This window comes from Notechis scutatus, chromosome 5, assembly GCF_049901735.1.
Source record: "Notechis scutatus isolate UNSWTSFEM ecotype Mainland chromosome 5, rNotScu1.2, whole genome shotgun sequence".
NCBI lineage: Eukaryota > Metazoa > Chordata > Lepidosauria > Squamata > Elapidae > Notechis > Notechis scutatus.
This window is the reverse complement of record NC_142013.1, coordinates 1383371-1397143: the sequence shown is the minus strand read 5'-3', so window position 1 is coordinate 1397143 and position 13773 is coordinate 1383371. Positions and strand designations below refer to the sequence as shown.

General features: G+C 42.8%; 1 protein-coding gene across 1 annotated transcript in view; it reads right to left on the bottom strand.

Annotated features, from left to right (window-relative positions):
• PDE2A (phosphodiesterase 2A) overlaps positions 1-13773 on the bottom strand; it is a 224329-nt gene that overhangs the window by 122207 nt on the left and 88349 nt on the right. The window contains exon 2 of the mRNA XM_087965919.1: positions 10022-10111. Within this exon, the coding sequence (XP_087822045.1) occupies positions 10022-10111 (90 nt within the window). The remainder of the gene's footprint in view (positions 1-10021; positions 10112-13773) is intronic.

Here is a 13773-nt window from a genome sequence, read left to right as displayed (position 1 = left end):
CCTCCCTCCTCCTCCTCCTTCCTTCCTTCCTTCCTTCCTTCCTTCCTTCCTTCCTTCCTTCCTTCCTTCCTTCTTCTTCTTTTAACAAATCTATAATCCCTTGCAGAGTGGAGTCTGGGCGACTGAATTAAGCCGAGTGTTTTAATGGCCGGATACCCTTCCTGTCGCCAATGAGGAGTTATATACAGCAGATATATTCCTATTGTGCCCCGAGAGAGAAATATCTGCCTCTGCACCTAGGATCGAACTCACAGCCTCCTGATTGTGAGGTGAAAGCTCCACCTCTAGGCCACCCCATTACCCATGGAGACCCTCCAAACATCTCCCCACCGTGAACGTGTAATTTCTCTCCGTTTTGAGATGGCAAACGGATGAACACGGATAGGGCGGCCCTTAAAACAGATATATCTATCTCAAACAAAAGGGCCAATTAGAATCCCAGAATCCCAGAAGCAGAGGAGTGGAAGGGGCAATTGAGGTCTTCTAGACCAACCCCCTGGTCAAGGCAGAAGTCCTTTCCCAATCCTAATGAAACGGTTGTCCATTCTGTTACTCCACCTGACAGGGTCTTGGCAGGTGCATCCCGCCAGCTTTCTTCGGGCTTAGAAGCAAACAGCCGGCTGCCCTAGTTACTGCCTGAATGGGAGATTTTTCAGGAAACAAAACAAGCCCATTTTGGTTTCCTTATCATGGTTTCCTGTACAATATTCCTCAACTTACAACTGTTCGTTAAGTGAGTGTTAAAAGAGCACTGCAAAAAATGACTGTTTTTCCCCCACACACACACTTGTGATCAGTGGTGGGGTTCAGCCGGTTCAACCGGTTGTTAAATTTCTGAGCAGTTTGGTGACCTGGTTGTTGTAAGAAATCGTTAGGGCAGAGATAACAGATAATAATAGATCATCAGAGTTGGAAGGTCATCTAGTCCAACCCCCTGCCCAAGTGGGAGAGAGAACCGGTTGTTAAATTATTTGAATTCCCACCACTGCTTGTGATCCTGGCAGCAACGCCCATGACCAGGTGATCAAAATTTGGACACTTGGCAACTGGCATGTACTTATGACAGTTGCAGTGTCCTTAGGGCCACGTCATCCTCATTTTGTGACCTTCCCAACCAGCTTCTGACAAGCAGAGTCAGTGGGGAAAGCTGGATTTGCTTAATGACCGCATGACTCATACAACACCTGCAATGATTGATTGATTGATTGACTGATTGATTGATTTTAGGAAATTGATATTGCCATCTCTTCGCACATGGCAACTCAAGGCAGCTTACAAGAATGTAAAAACCTCATATAAACAATGATAAAACTAATAAGAGAGAGAAACTTATAGTAAATTAATAAAATAATATAATAAAATAACCCTCCGGATTTACTGAACATCTGTGGCAAGAGCGGTCATAAAGCAGGGCACAAAACTGACTTAATACCATAATTGTCTCGCTTAGCAACAGAAATTTTGGGCTCAATCATCGCCATAAGTCGAGGACTACCTATATAACATACACTACTGATGTACTGCATGTGGTTCACTGTTCTTTTTAATGACCAGCATTCAACTGAGTACTTTTGTTTAAATTCTGTTCTTCATTTTTAATGCTGTATTCGAATGTGCTCGTTTTATATTTCAGGACATGCCACCTCTCTGCCCGTGTTTTATGACCCGCACTTGATACTTTTATTTGCATAATCTCTTTCTTATATTCTTTCCAAAATATATCATGATTAAATGAGGAACAAAGAACTATCGGAAAAGAAGGAACTGATATACATCAGACAGAACTCTGTAGCCCAGCCAAGAAAACTCCCTGACTCTTTCCAGAACACTCATTAAATGAATCACAATCGGACAGGCATGGCAAGCGTGTTAAACTCTGGTTGAAAAATGCCAAGGGTTGAATTCCCACAACCCCCCTCAAGGTTCCAAAACTTCTCCATTCATTTTGTACATTTCAGAGCAGAAGATTGGGGCTGATCCATTAAAAACCAACTTATTCTCTCCAAAAGGTGCCAATTCTACCCATTAAGAAAAGCTACGTTGACTCCACCTTTTGCTTTTTTTCCAATTCCCAGAAAAAAAGGAGAAAAGTTAAAATGCGACTGTATTAAAAGGTCACTCATGTTCAGCAGGATAAAGCATTCTTCATACTTTCCGTGGGGAGAATACTCAGACCAACGGGCCATCCATAGGCACATAGAGACAAACAACGTTTACACACCGTTCACAAGAAAGAATCGAACACCTAAGTAGTAAACAAATGGACCAAAAAGACCTGCTCTCCAGCAATCTGCACGCAGATGAGCAGAGTTTAACCTTCAGGTTAATATTGGGTCAAAAGCAAGCTGTGGACAATCCCCCAAATTAAGGAACGACCAACTCAGACAAATAATCTAATGGTAAACAATAGCCTAATCAATGAACCACCATGAACCTTCCCACCAACACTGACAGAACAAATCACTAGTGAATAAAGGGAGAAAACCTCATTCTCCTCCACAGCACTGATGTTCCCTAGTTGGGTCATGAAACGTCTGCAAAAAAAAAAAAGAGCCATGCTCAGTGTGTTCAGAGTTATGCAGCGTAAATTCAGCGCTAGAAAACTAAACACAGACGGCTGAGGCTTCATTTAACTTCTTTATAAACACATAAAGCCAATTTTACAATACCAGTTGTAGATTTCTCCAACATGGAGCAAACTCAAGCAGAAACAGACATCAGTTTCACTTTAGTTCAGCAGGCAAGCAAGACACACAGCAGAGGAGAGAAGCCGTTTCATTTTCAATAGACAGACTCGGAGCTCAACATAGCTTCAGAGCTACAGAGCTTAATATAGAGCCACGCCTAGGCTACTTCTAGTTTCAGTTTCCAAACAGTCCTCATTGGTTGATCTTGTTGCCATGCTCTATTCCAGTTCATAAGTATACACAGAGAGCATCAGGGACCCCACAGTCCTCCTCTTCCTCCTCCTCCTCCTCCTCCCTGCAAATCCCACTCCATTCTAGCACTGATAATGTTCCCTAGTTGGGTCATGAAACATCTGCAAGAAAAGATCCAAGCTCAGAGAACACCAAGGGCCACAGAGTTGTACTCCTCCTCCTCCTCCTCCTCCTCCTCCCTCCCTCTCCTTTTTCCTTTCTCCTTCAGCGGCCATAAGGTGAGGACTTTCTGTACCAAACCCCCATTAAAGTTGCTGTTGCGCAACCTCCCTTTTTAAACACTGTTTTCCCAGCTGCACGTAATGAAGGGAATCAGGGCCCTTTCCTCGCCCGTAAGCCATGCCACTCACATTGCTCTCTCCTCCGTTCCTCCCTGTGGATGAAGAGAGGGTGGGCCTGGGTCTTCCTCTGAATCCCCTCTCCCTTGCTCTACCTCTGCCCTGTTCTGCCTAGCCCAGTGATGGCTAACCTTTTCAGCTTGGTGTGTCGAAAATCGGGAAAAAGTGTAGCCTTCCTCGGGTCGTGTGTCACTTCAAGAAATATCAATAACTTGGTTTATGACGGACTGGGCTGGGGTGATCACACAGGGCTGTGAAACTCATCTCCCTGGTCTCAGGGCTGCAGGTGCAGGATGTGGGGATCGGAAGGCCACCTGACAGGGCTGTGAACCTCATGGATCTCCTTTCCTCCTGTTAGCGTTCCTGGGGTAATGAAACTGACAAACCTCAGTTTATGGCGGTTAAAACTGGTTCTCTGCTGCAAAGATCTTGCGGCAGCGGTGACACCACGCCTCCACGCAACAAGCAGGGAGCAGGGATAGGAGCAGAGCACAGGCAGCCTCTAAATGTGCAGGTTTTCCCCACACCAACAGGCGTGTCAGTCAAAGTGCCTCGGCGTGTCACGAGTGACACGCGTGTCATAGGTTAGCCATCACTGGCCTAGCCAGACTGTGCCCTTCCCCAATTTCTCCCACAGCAAAGGGAGCCACATTCCCACTCCCTGTCAGCTGTTCGTCTTCCTCCCCCGAGCGACGGGGTACCAAACCCCCCATTAAAGGAAGCCCTTTGGAGACCGGCACCATTTGACACTTCTTCTCCTGATGTCATCTGAAACCCAAAGGGCAACGAAAAGGATCCATTCACATCTATTGGGCCTCTTCAATAAAGCAAGCTTCATCTGTGCTTTTTGCGATCCGCTTGTCTTGCCACATTGGCTCCCTTTGGATTGGAGTTATTTCAAATGTTAATTTTGTTTTGGGGGCGGGGGAGGGGGAAACTCCCTTTTTCTTTTCCTTTTTAAAAAGAGATTTATGTTCTGCTGAAGTATACCCCGCGCATCTTTAGCTAGAAAGTAATCAATACTACCCATCCCGTTACTCAACAGGCTGAAGAACTAAATTCTATTTTTCTAGCTTTTTTTAACAGAGAGTCCCATTTGGAAATTATTTAGTCTAGAGAGAAAAAGGACTGGGGGGGGTGGGGGTGGGGACATGATAGCAGGATTCCAGTATTTGAGCGGCTGCCCCAAAGAAGAGAGAGGGGTCGACTTATTTTCCAAACCAGAAATTGTGGGTGCTCCCATCCCTGGAGGTGTTTAAGAAGAGACTAGATGATCATTTGTGTGGAATGGTGTAGGGTCTCCTGCTCGAGCGGGGGCTGGACTAGAAGACCTCTGAGGTCCCTTCCAGCCCTGCTCTTCTATTCTGAATCTATACAGATCTTGTAGACTCTGGAGTGCTGGTTTATTTTCTCGGCAGAGAATTATAAAAAAAAAAAGAAACGACTTTAAAGAACAAATGAGCTTGCAATGTGTCACGAGATCCTGGCTAATGAAGGGAATCAGGGCCCTTTCCTCCCCCATAGCAGGACTGTGGAGATGGAGCTGCTTTGATGGAACACGATAACCCTTCGGACCTGAAAAATCCCCCTCAAGGGGCTGGGATCAAAGCCCGAGGAATTTACAAAGCCTTCAAGCCTTTGTGAATTTTTTTTTTCTCTCTCTCTCCCCCCGACCTTGACGTACGCCAGATCTTTCTCCACTGCTGAGTCAGCAAATGATAGTGAAGAGGCTTCCCTCAACAGCTTTACGTCTCCATCTTAAAAGTGTGGGGGTGTCCCCCCACTGGAAGAACCTCAAAGCTCATTTGTTCGCTTGGCTTTCATCCCGGATAAAGAACCAGGCTATCTGTGATGACCCAAAGGGGCGTGGTGCAAAGGCAACACAGTCAAATAAGCAAGAAGAGTCCCTTTCTTAGCTCCTACTTTGCCCCCCCAATGTCCTGGTTACTTTCTGGGCTGGAGGAAAACTCTCCCAGGAACAGCCTTGGACGGTAGAATGAATGAAGTCCAAAACAGGGTAAACACAAACTGCAACTTAAAGTCCAAACAAACCAAACAGAAGTTATTCGTTTGGCAGGGCAGGAGCAGGAATTGCAGACTTGAAAATATGGCAAAACTCACACAGTTGGGAAGACGCCAGGAACCCAGATAAGCCTCGATACCAGATAAATTCACGATTTGCTCCCGACAATTTGCTGCATGCAGCTTCCTTTTTTTTTTTTATGCACTGTTCCCAGCTGCAGCTAATGAAGGGAATCAGGGCCCTTTCCTCCCCCCGTAAGCCACACAACCCAAATTGCTCCTTTCTCCATTCCTCCTTGCGTGCCCTAGGATGAAGAGGGGGGTGGGCCGGATGTGCGAGGGGAAACTTCACCTTTACTAACCTTAGTATTTGTAAATGCTATCGGTCTAGGAGTTTTAGCCATGGGTGGCAAAAGGGGGGGATAACACATGATAGCACAATAACACACACAATAACAGAATTGGAAGGGACCTTGGAGGTCTTCTAGTCCAGCCCCTTAAAGAGGAGACCCTGTACAATTTAAGATAAAAGACTGTCTAGTCTTCTTCAAAGCCTCCAATGTTGGAGCACCCACAACTTTGGATGTTTCTCTATTTTATAGTCCTACTGCTTCCACAGTTATCGTTATTAGATTTTATTTTATTTTGATTGAGGTTTGGAGTGATTAAACAATAGAGATCTTATATGACACGTTCAGGAATGTCCAAGGGGGGTCAAGAAAGTTAAGAGGAGGAGAATAACAGAACGGAATAAAAGAGTTGGAAGGGATCTTGGAGGTCCTCTAGCCCAACCCCCTGCTCAGGCAGGAGATCCTATACCATTTCTGTCATGCCCTTGTTGGAGTTTGACTCTGAGAGGCAGATTGAGCAGCTGACAGGGAGTGGGAGTGTGGCTCTGAGGGAGGGAAAGACCCAGGGCCATCCCCTCTTAATCCTAGGGCACGCAGGGAGGAACAGAGAAGGGAGCAACATGGCTTACGGGAGAGGAAAGGGCCCTGATCCCCTTCATGGGCTGCAGCTGAGAGAACAGGATATAAGAGGAGCATTTACACACAGCTCCTTGCTGGAAGCAAAGCGTGCATTATCTTGGTCGAAGCTTATCTGGGTTTTGGCGTCCTCCCAACTGTGGGTGCGGCGTTATCTTTTGGAAGTCTGCCATTTATCATCCTGGCCTGCTGTGTTAATTACTTCAGTGTGGTTTGGGTTGGGTTTTTTTTATTTTTATTTCTAATTTTTACTTTGGGTTCGGACTGCATTTACTCCCTTCGTAGACTGTTTTTGGAAGAGTTTGAACTCCAGCCGAGGATAATTGGACATTGGGGCCCAAGTTGGAGGCATTCAAGGGAATTTATTCTACTTTGGTGACTTCGTTAGTTTTGTGTCATGCCCGGGTCATTACAATTTCAGACAAACGGTTGTCCAGTCTCTTCTTAAAATCCTCCAGTGTTGGAGCACCCACAATTTCTGGAGGCAAGCAGTTCCACTGGTTAATTGTCCTCCCTGTTAGGAACTTTCTCCATAGTTCCAGGTTGCTCCTCTCCTGGATTAATTTCCATCCGTTGCTTCTTGTCCTTCAGGTGCTTTGGAGGTTAGCTTGACCCCCCTTCTCTCTGGGGCAGCCCCTCAAACTTTGGAGCACTCCTATCATGTCATCCCTAGTCCTTCTTTTCATTAAATTAGACATTCCCAATTCCAGAAACTGGGTTTTTTGGAGGCGTGGGGGGTGGGGGAGGTGAACTTAGAGGAATTTGGTCTTCACTATCCCTGACCCCCAAGTGAACAATCCTTTTGGCTCAAAAAGGGGCAAAATTGGAATAATAACGGAATAACAGAGTTGGAAGGGACCTTGGAGGTCTTCTAGTCCACCCCCCTTGCTCAAGCAGGAGACCTTATACCAACTCCAATAAGTGGCTGTCCGATCTCTTTCTTAAAACCCTCCAGTGATGAAGCACCCACAACTTCTAGTGGCAAGCTGTTCCACTGGCTAATTGTTCTCAGTGTTAGGAAATTTCTCCTTAATTCCAGATTGCAATCTCTCCTTGTTTAGTTTCTTGTCTTGCCTTCCGGTGCTTTGGAGAATAAATTGACCCCCCTCTTCTTTGGGGCAGCCCCTCAAATACTAAAAGATTGCTATCATGTCACCCCTAGTCCTTCAATAAACTAGACATACCCAAATCCTGCAACCGTTCTTCATATGTTTTAGTCTCCAGGCTTTTAATCATCTTAGTTGCTCGTCTCTGCACTCTTTCTAGAGCCTCAACATATTCGCCTATTGTGCAGAATAAGGTTGTGTTGCTTCAGTCACACCCCTTTGTGTGCAGTTGGGCTTCAACACCCCAACAGTGATGGCCCAAAAGTCCAAAAGAGGTTGTTGTGTGTAGATGAAGCAGAGGTGGGTGTGCATGGCCAAATTTTAAAATCTTGCGCAAGATTTTACCAACGTCGAGTGAGATGCTCCGATTTGCAGTCATTGTCAGGTTTTAATTATTTTATCTTAATGACATCCACACTCAATTCGGCGTGGCAGAAGCCAATACATGAACAAGTTGCTGATTTCCATCTTAATCAGCCAGATGGAAAATAATTGCCCTGCTACAATTGAATCAGACTGCCTTTAAAAAAAAAAATAAGTTGATTAAGCTGCTAATTTGATCTCCGAGCTTTACGGTATGAGTTGCGGGGAGAGATCGGTAAACCTGTCGCAGAAGACATGAGGTTTTCAGCTGAGGTGGGTTAGGGTTAGGGTTAGTACATTGAATTTAAGAAAATTTAGATTTGGGGGGGCAGGGAAACATCTTCAAAATCTTGAGATTTGAAATGCAAAAGTCGAAGTAAAGAAACCGTTGGGTTCCAAACCAGGCAGGGAGATTAAATCATTCTAAGGTTCTTCTTGAAATGGAACTGAATCATGGTTGGTGTCACCGTTCTTTAGATGTTCCTCACCACTGAAACCTTCCCAGCCAGGACCCCTCAAACCAAGAAAGACATGGCAGAATTTTTTTTAAACAGTGAATAAAATAGGATAGGATAGGATAGGGTAGGGTAGAGTAGAGTAGAGTAGAGTAGAGTAGAGTAGAGTAGAGTAGAATAGAATAGAATAGAATAGAATAGAATAGATATTGGAATGTAGAATTGAATAAGAATGAATAGAATAGAATAGAATAGAATAGAATAGAATAGAATAGAATAGAATAGAATAGAATAGAATAGATATTGGAATGTAGAATTGAATAAGAATGAATAGAATAGAATAGAATAGAATAGAATAGAATAGAATAGAATAGAATAGAATAGAATAGATATTGGAATGTAGAATTGAATAAGAATGAATAGAATAGAATAGAATAGAATAGAATAGAATAGAATAGAATAGAATAGAATAGAATAGGATATTGGAATATAGAATTGAATAAGAATGAATAGAATAGAATAGAATAGAATAGAATAGAATAGAACAGAACAGGAGAGAATAGAATAGAATAGAATAGAATAGAATAGAATAGAATAGATATTGGAATGTAGAATTGAATAAGAATGAATAGAATAGAATAGAATAGAATAGAATAGAATAGAATAGAATAGAATAGATATTGGATGAAGAATAGAATAGAATAAGAAATCAAAATAGAATAGAAAAGAATAGAAAGTAGAGAATAGAATAGAATAGAAAATATGGAATGTAATTAGAATAGAATAGAATAGAATAGAATAGAATAGAATAGAATAGAATAGAATAGAATAGAATAGATGGAAGGGACCTTGGAGGTCTTCTAGTCCAACTCCCTGATTAAGTACAAGACTCTATATCATTTCAGACAGGTGACTGTCCAATCTCTTCTTTAAAAACTCCAGTGATGGATCACCCACAACTTCTGGTGGCAAACAGTTCCACTGGTTAATTGTTTTAACTCTCGGGAAATTCCTCCTTAATTCCAAGTTGCTTCTCTCCTGGGTTAGTTTCCAACCATGGTTTCTTTCCCTGCCTTCAGGGGCTTTGCAGAATAGGTTGGCCCCCTCTCCTTTGGGGCAGCCCCTCAAATATTGGAAAACAGCTATCATCTATGCCCTACAAATGCAAGCTGAATGGTCATGACCTTGAAGATGAGCCCCACTATGTCAAGGACCTTGGAGTACTCATCTTTCATGATCTAAGTGCCAGAGCACACTTGTAACTACACAGCCAAAGAGACATTAAGAGTTGTTAACCTAATCCTGCGTAGCTTTTTCTCTGGTAATATCCCACTACTAACTAGGGCATTCTAAACATTTGCTAGACCAATCTTTGAATACAGCTCATCAGTCTGGAACCCGCATTGTTTACTTTATCGGACATTAATACCATCGAGAGAAGAGTCCAGAAATATTTCACGAGAAGAGTTCTCCGCTTCTCTACCCACAACAGAATACCTTATGCCGCCAGACTTGAAATTTTAGGCTTACACAACCTAGAACTACACCACCTTCAGCCTGACCTAAGTGTAGTCCGTAAAATTATCCATTGCCATGTCCTACCCGTCAATGAATACTTCAGCTTCAACCACAACAATACAAGAGCACACAATGGATGCACCAAACTCGATGGCAGGAAATACAAGTGAGTTGAACCTCTGTGCTTTTGAGGTTCTCAGGGGAGTCCGTGCCAGGTTGTGGTCGACTCACCTGCACAGGTGGCCCCTGGAGGAAAGAAAGCCCCACCTGCCCCCTCGTCCCGCCAGCACTTACCACTTTGGGGAGGACGGAAGCGATGGCATCTTTGATGACTTCCCGGAGGCTGGAGGTCTCAATCACAGAACCGAAGCTCAACAGGGCCTCCTGGGGAAGGAAGAACCTCCATCAGCAAAGGCCTTCAAACGATCAGAATAGAGCTGGAAGGGACCTCGGAGGTCTTCTAGTCCCACCCTCTCCCAACCTTAGACCAATTCAGACAAGTGACTGTCCAATCTTTCTATATATATATAAAAGGCGAAAGGCCCCTCACGCGTCATCACAAAATCTCCAGAACCGTAAAGCCTACAAACTTGACATTTGGCCCGAATGTTCCTCTTGGCTTCTAGGGACTCACTGACAAAGGATTTTTCCAAATGACCCTCAGAGCATTTAGAGTATTTCCTATATTGTTACTGTTGTTGTTGTTATTATTGATATTATTGATATTATTGATATTATTGATATTATTATTATTATTATTATTATTATTATTATTATTATTATTATTATTATTATTATTATTACTATTATTTAATTAACAGGCTCTGATGCTAAGGAGTTCTACTCCCCCTCCCCACCTGGAAAGAAATCTCTTCCAAATGCAAAACACAAGCAGAGGAGTTTCAGTTTCACAGCAACACCCAGCAGCTTCAGTCCAGAACAGTTGAGCTAAGCCACACCCAGGCTCCTTGCTGTCTCTTTCTTGATCACGCAGCAAATACTCTTTCAGTTTCCAAACAGCCCTCCACTCTCTCTCTCCCACACTGACAAGACGCTAGCCAGATGAATACCCATGGATGCTGGTAGGCAGAGGCCGAATTTTCCTTTTTCCTTATTTTCCTCCCCCAAAAACTAAGCCCGACCACATAAGTTTCATAGGTATCGAGCTAGTCTCTTCTTAAAAGCCACCAGTGATGGATCACCCACAACTTCTAGTGGCAAAACTGTTCCACTGGTTAATTGTCCTCCCTGTTTGGAAGTTCCTCCTTAGTTCCAGGTGGCTTCAATCCTTGGTTAGTTTCCATCCGTTGTTTCTTGTTTTTGTCTTCAGGGGCTTTGGAGAATAATTTGACCCCCTTCTTTTTGGGGGCAGCCCCTCAAATATTGGAAGACTCATGTCTCACCTCTTAGTTCTAGCCATGCCCAAATCCTGCAACTGTTCTTCATTTGCTAGAGAAGAAGGTCAGGCCGTTGAGATCCAACCAATCTTGCAGGCCAATTTCCATTCCTCTTTCCCCCCCGCTTTTTATTTTGGAATTGCCACACTTTTATTTGGTTCGCCCCATTTTTAGGAGGCACCAGAGAGAAACCAACTTGCAACCACTTTCTTTTGCTTCTCCTTGGCTTCCTTTACCCCAATCCTGGGCGTGCAGGTGTGGGGTGTCCCTCCCCCCTCCCTTCTCCCCTCCCCTTCCCTCTTTGGTAACCACCACCCCGAAGTTCCTTGCAAAGTCTACTCTCCCCTTCACACGCCCTAAATACCCTGGGTTTTTTTTTTCTTTTTTCTTTTTAGCAAAGGTTTTATTTGATGGTAGAATTCTCCAAAGCTTGGAGAACCTCGAGGAGTTGTAGCTGAATGCGTGTGGAGGATTGTGAGGTTCAGGAAAGGGATTAAAAAAGGTTTCTATTGATTCCAAATGAGGACATTAATAAATTATCCCCCCTTCTGCTCATCAGTTGCTCTCCAAATGAATTGCCTGGAGTTCCTGCCATGCGACTTTAATGGAAAGGTTTTGTTTTTAAGGCTAGCGATTTAACACCCCTCAGAATGGAAAAAGGGGAGGAGGGGAAGGAAGAAAAGAAGGGAGGAGGGGGAGGAATGAAAAAAAATTATGAAAAGAGGACAGGGGAGAAGAGAAGAGAATAATATGGAATGGAATAATGGAAGAGAAGAGAAAAAGGATGGAGAAGAGAAGAAGGAAAGAATAGAATAGAATAGAAAATATGGAATAGAATAGAATATAGAATAGAATATAGAATAGAATAGAATAGAATAGAATAGAATAGAATAGAATAGAATAGAATAGGAAAGAAATGGAAAGGAATAGAACAGAACAGAATAGAATAGAATAGAATAGAAAACATAGAATAGAATAGACTATAGAATAGAACAGAACAGAATAGAATAGAAAATATGTAATAGAATAGAATAGAATAGAATAGAATAGAATAGAATAGAATAGAATAGAATAGAATAGAATAGGAGAGAATAAGAAAGAAATGGAAATGAAAGGAATGGAATGGAATGGAATGGAATGGAATGGAATAGAATAGAATAGAATAGAATAGAATAGAATAGAATAGAATAGAATAGAATAGAATAGAATAGAAATGGAAAGGAAAGGAAAGGAACAGAACAGAATAGAATAGAATAGAAAACATAGAATAGAATAGACTATAGAACAGAACAGAACAGAATAGAAAATATGTAATAGAATAGAATAGAATAGAATAGAATAGAATAGAATAGAATAGAATAGAATAGAATAGAATAGAATAGAATAGAATAGAATAGAATAATGGAATGAAGAATAGAAGATAGAATAGAATAACAGAGTTGGAAGGGACCTTAGAGGTCTTCTAGTCCAACCCCCTGCCTGATTGTATCCCTCTCTTAATGCAGCTTAGGATTGCCTTGGCTCTTTTGGCTGCCACCACACACTGTTTTGCCAAAGGCCAACTGCGTTTCCTAAACCTGCTTCCGACGTTGGGCTAGGATGCCTCTCTGTAAAGAAAAGAAACCGGGGGCTTGTCGGAAGCAGAACGCAGACGGGGTTCATGGAAGACCGGCTTAGAGATAAAAATAAAAAAAAATTAACTAGGAGACGGTGAAAAGAGCCAAGCGTGTTTGGATGCCGGGGGCAGGCGAGGAGGAACATCAGATCACCAACTTGACGGGCAGCCAGGAAATTAAAGAGGAAGGGATAATGAAATCCACTGATGAGGTTTCCTCGTTTGGTACTGAAACATTTGCAAAGGGAAAAAAGAGATTAAAAAAAAATCAGCTTGGAGACCTCCTCCTCTAGAATAGAATAGAATAGAATAGAATAGAATAGAATAGAATAGAATAGAATAGAATAGAATAGAATAGAATAGAATAGAATAGAATAGAATAGAATAGAATTAGAATAGAAATAGAATAGCTTTATTGGTTCCAGTGATGAAGCTCCCACAACTTCAGAATAACAGAATAATAACAGATTAACAGAGTTGGAAGGGACCTTATAGGTCATCTAGTCCAACCCCACCCCCAAGCAGGAGACCCCACACCATTTCTGACAGATGGGAGTCCAGTCTCTTCTTGAAAGCTTCCAGGGATGAAGCTGCCACAACTTCTGAGGACAACTTCTGTTCTATGGGTTGATAGTTCTCACTGTCAGAAAATTTGGGTCATGAAACCACAGAAGTATCTTCAGACGACACTGACCCACTCAGCCAAGAAACTTGAGATGGGTGCATGCCCTAGAGCTGGACGAAACTGGACAGGGAAACTAGTCTAATAAAAAAAAGGGCCAGGGGTGACACGATAGAAATGTTCCAATATTTGAGGGGCTGCCCCAAAGAAGAAAGAGGGGTCAAGCTATTCTCCGGAGCACCCAACGTTTTTATTTTAATTTATTTATTTATGTCAATTGCTTACAAGATAATAGGTATAAGTAAAAACATAGTTATGAATACAGGGATACATATAAGAAAAATAAAAGAAACAATAGGACAGGGAGGGTAGGCACAATTGGTGCGCTTATGCATGCCCCCTACAGACCTCT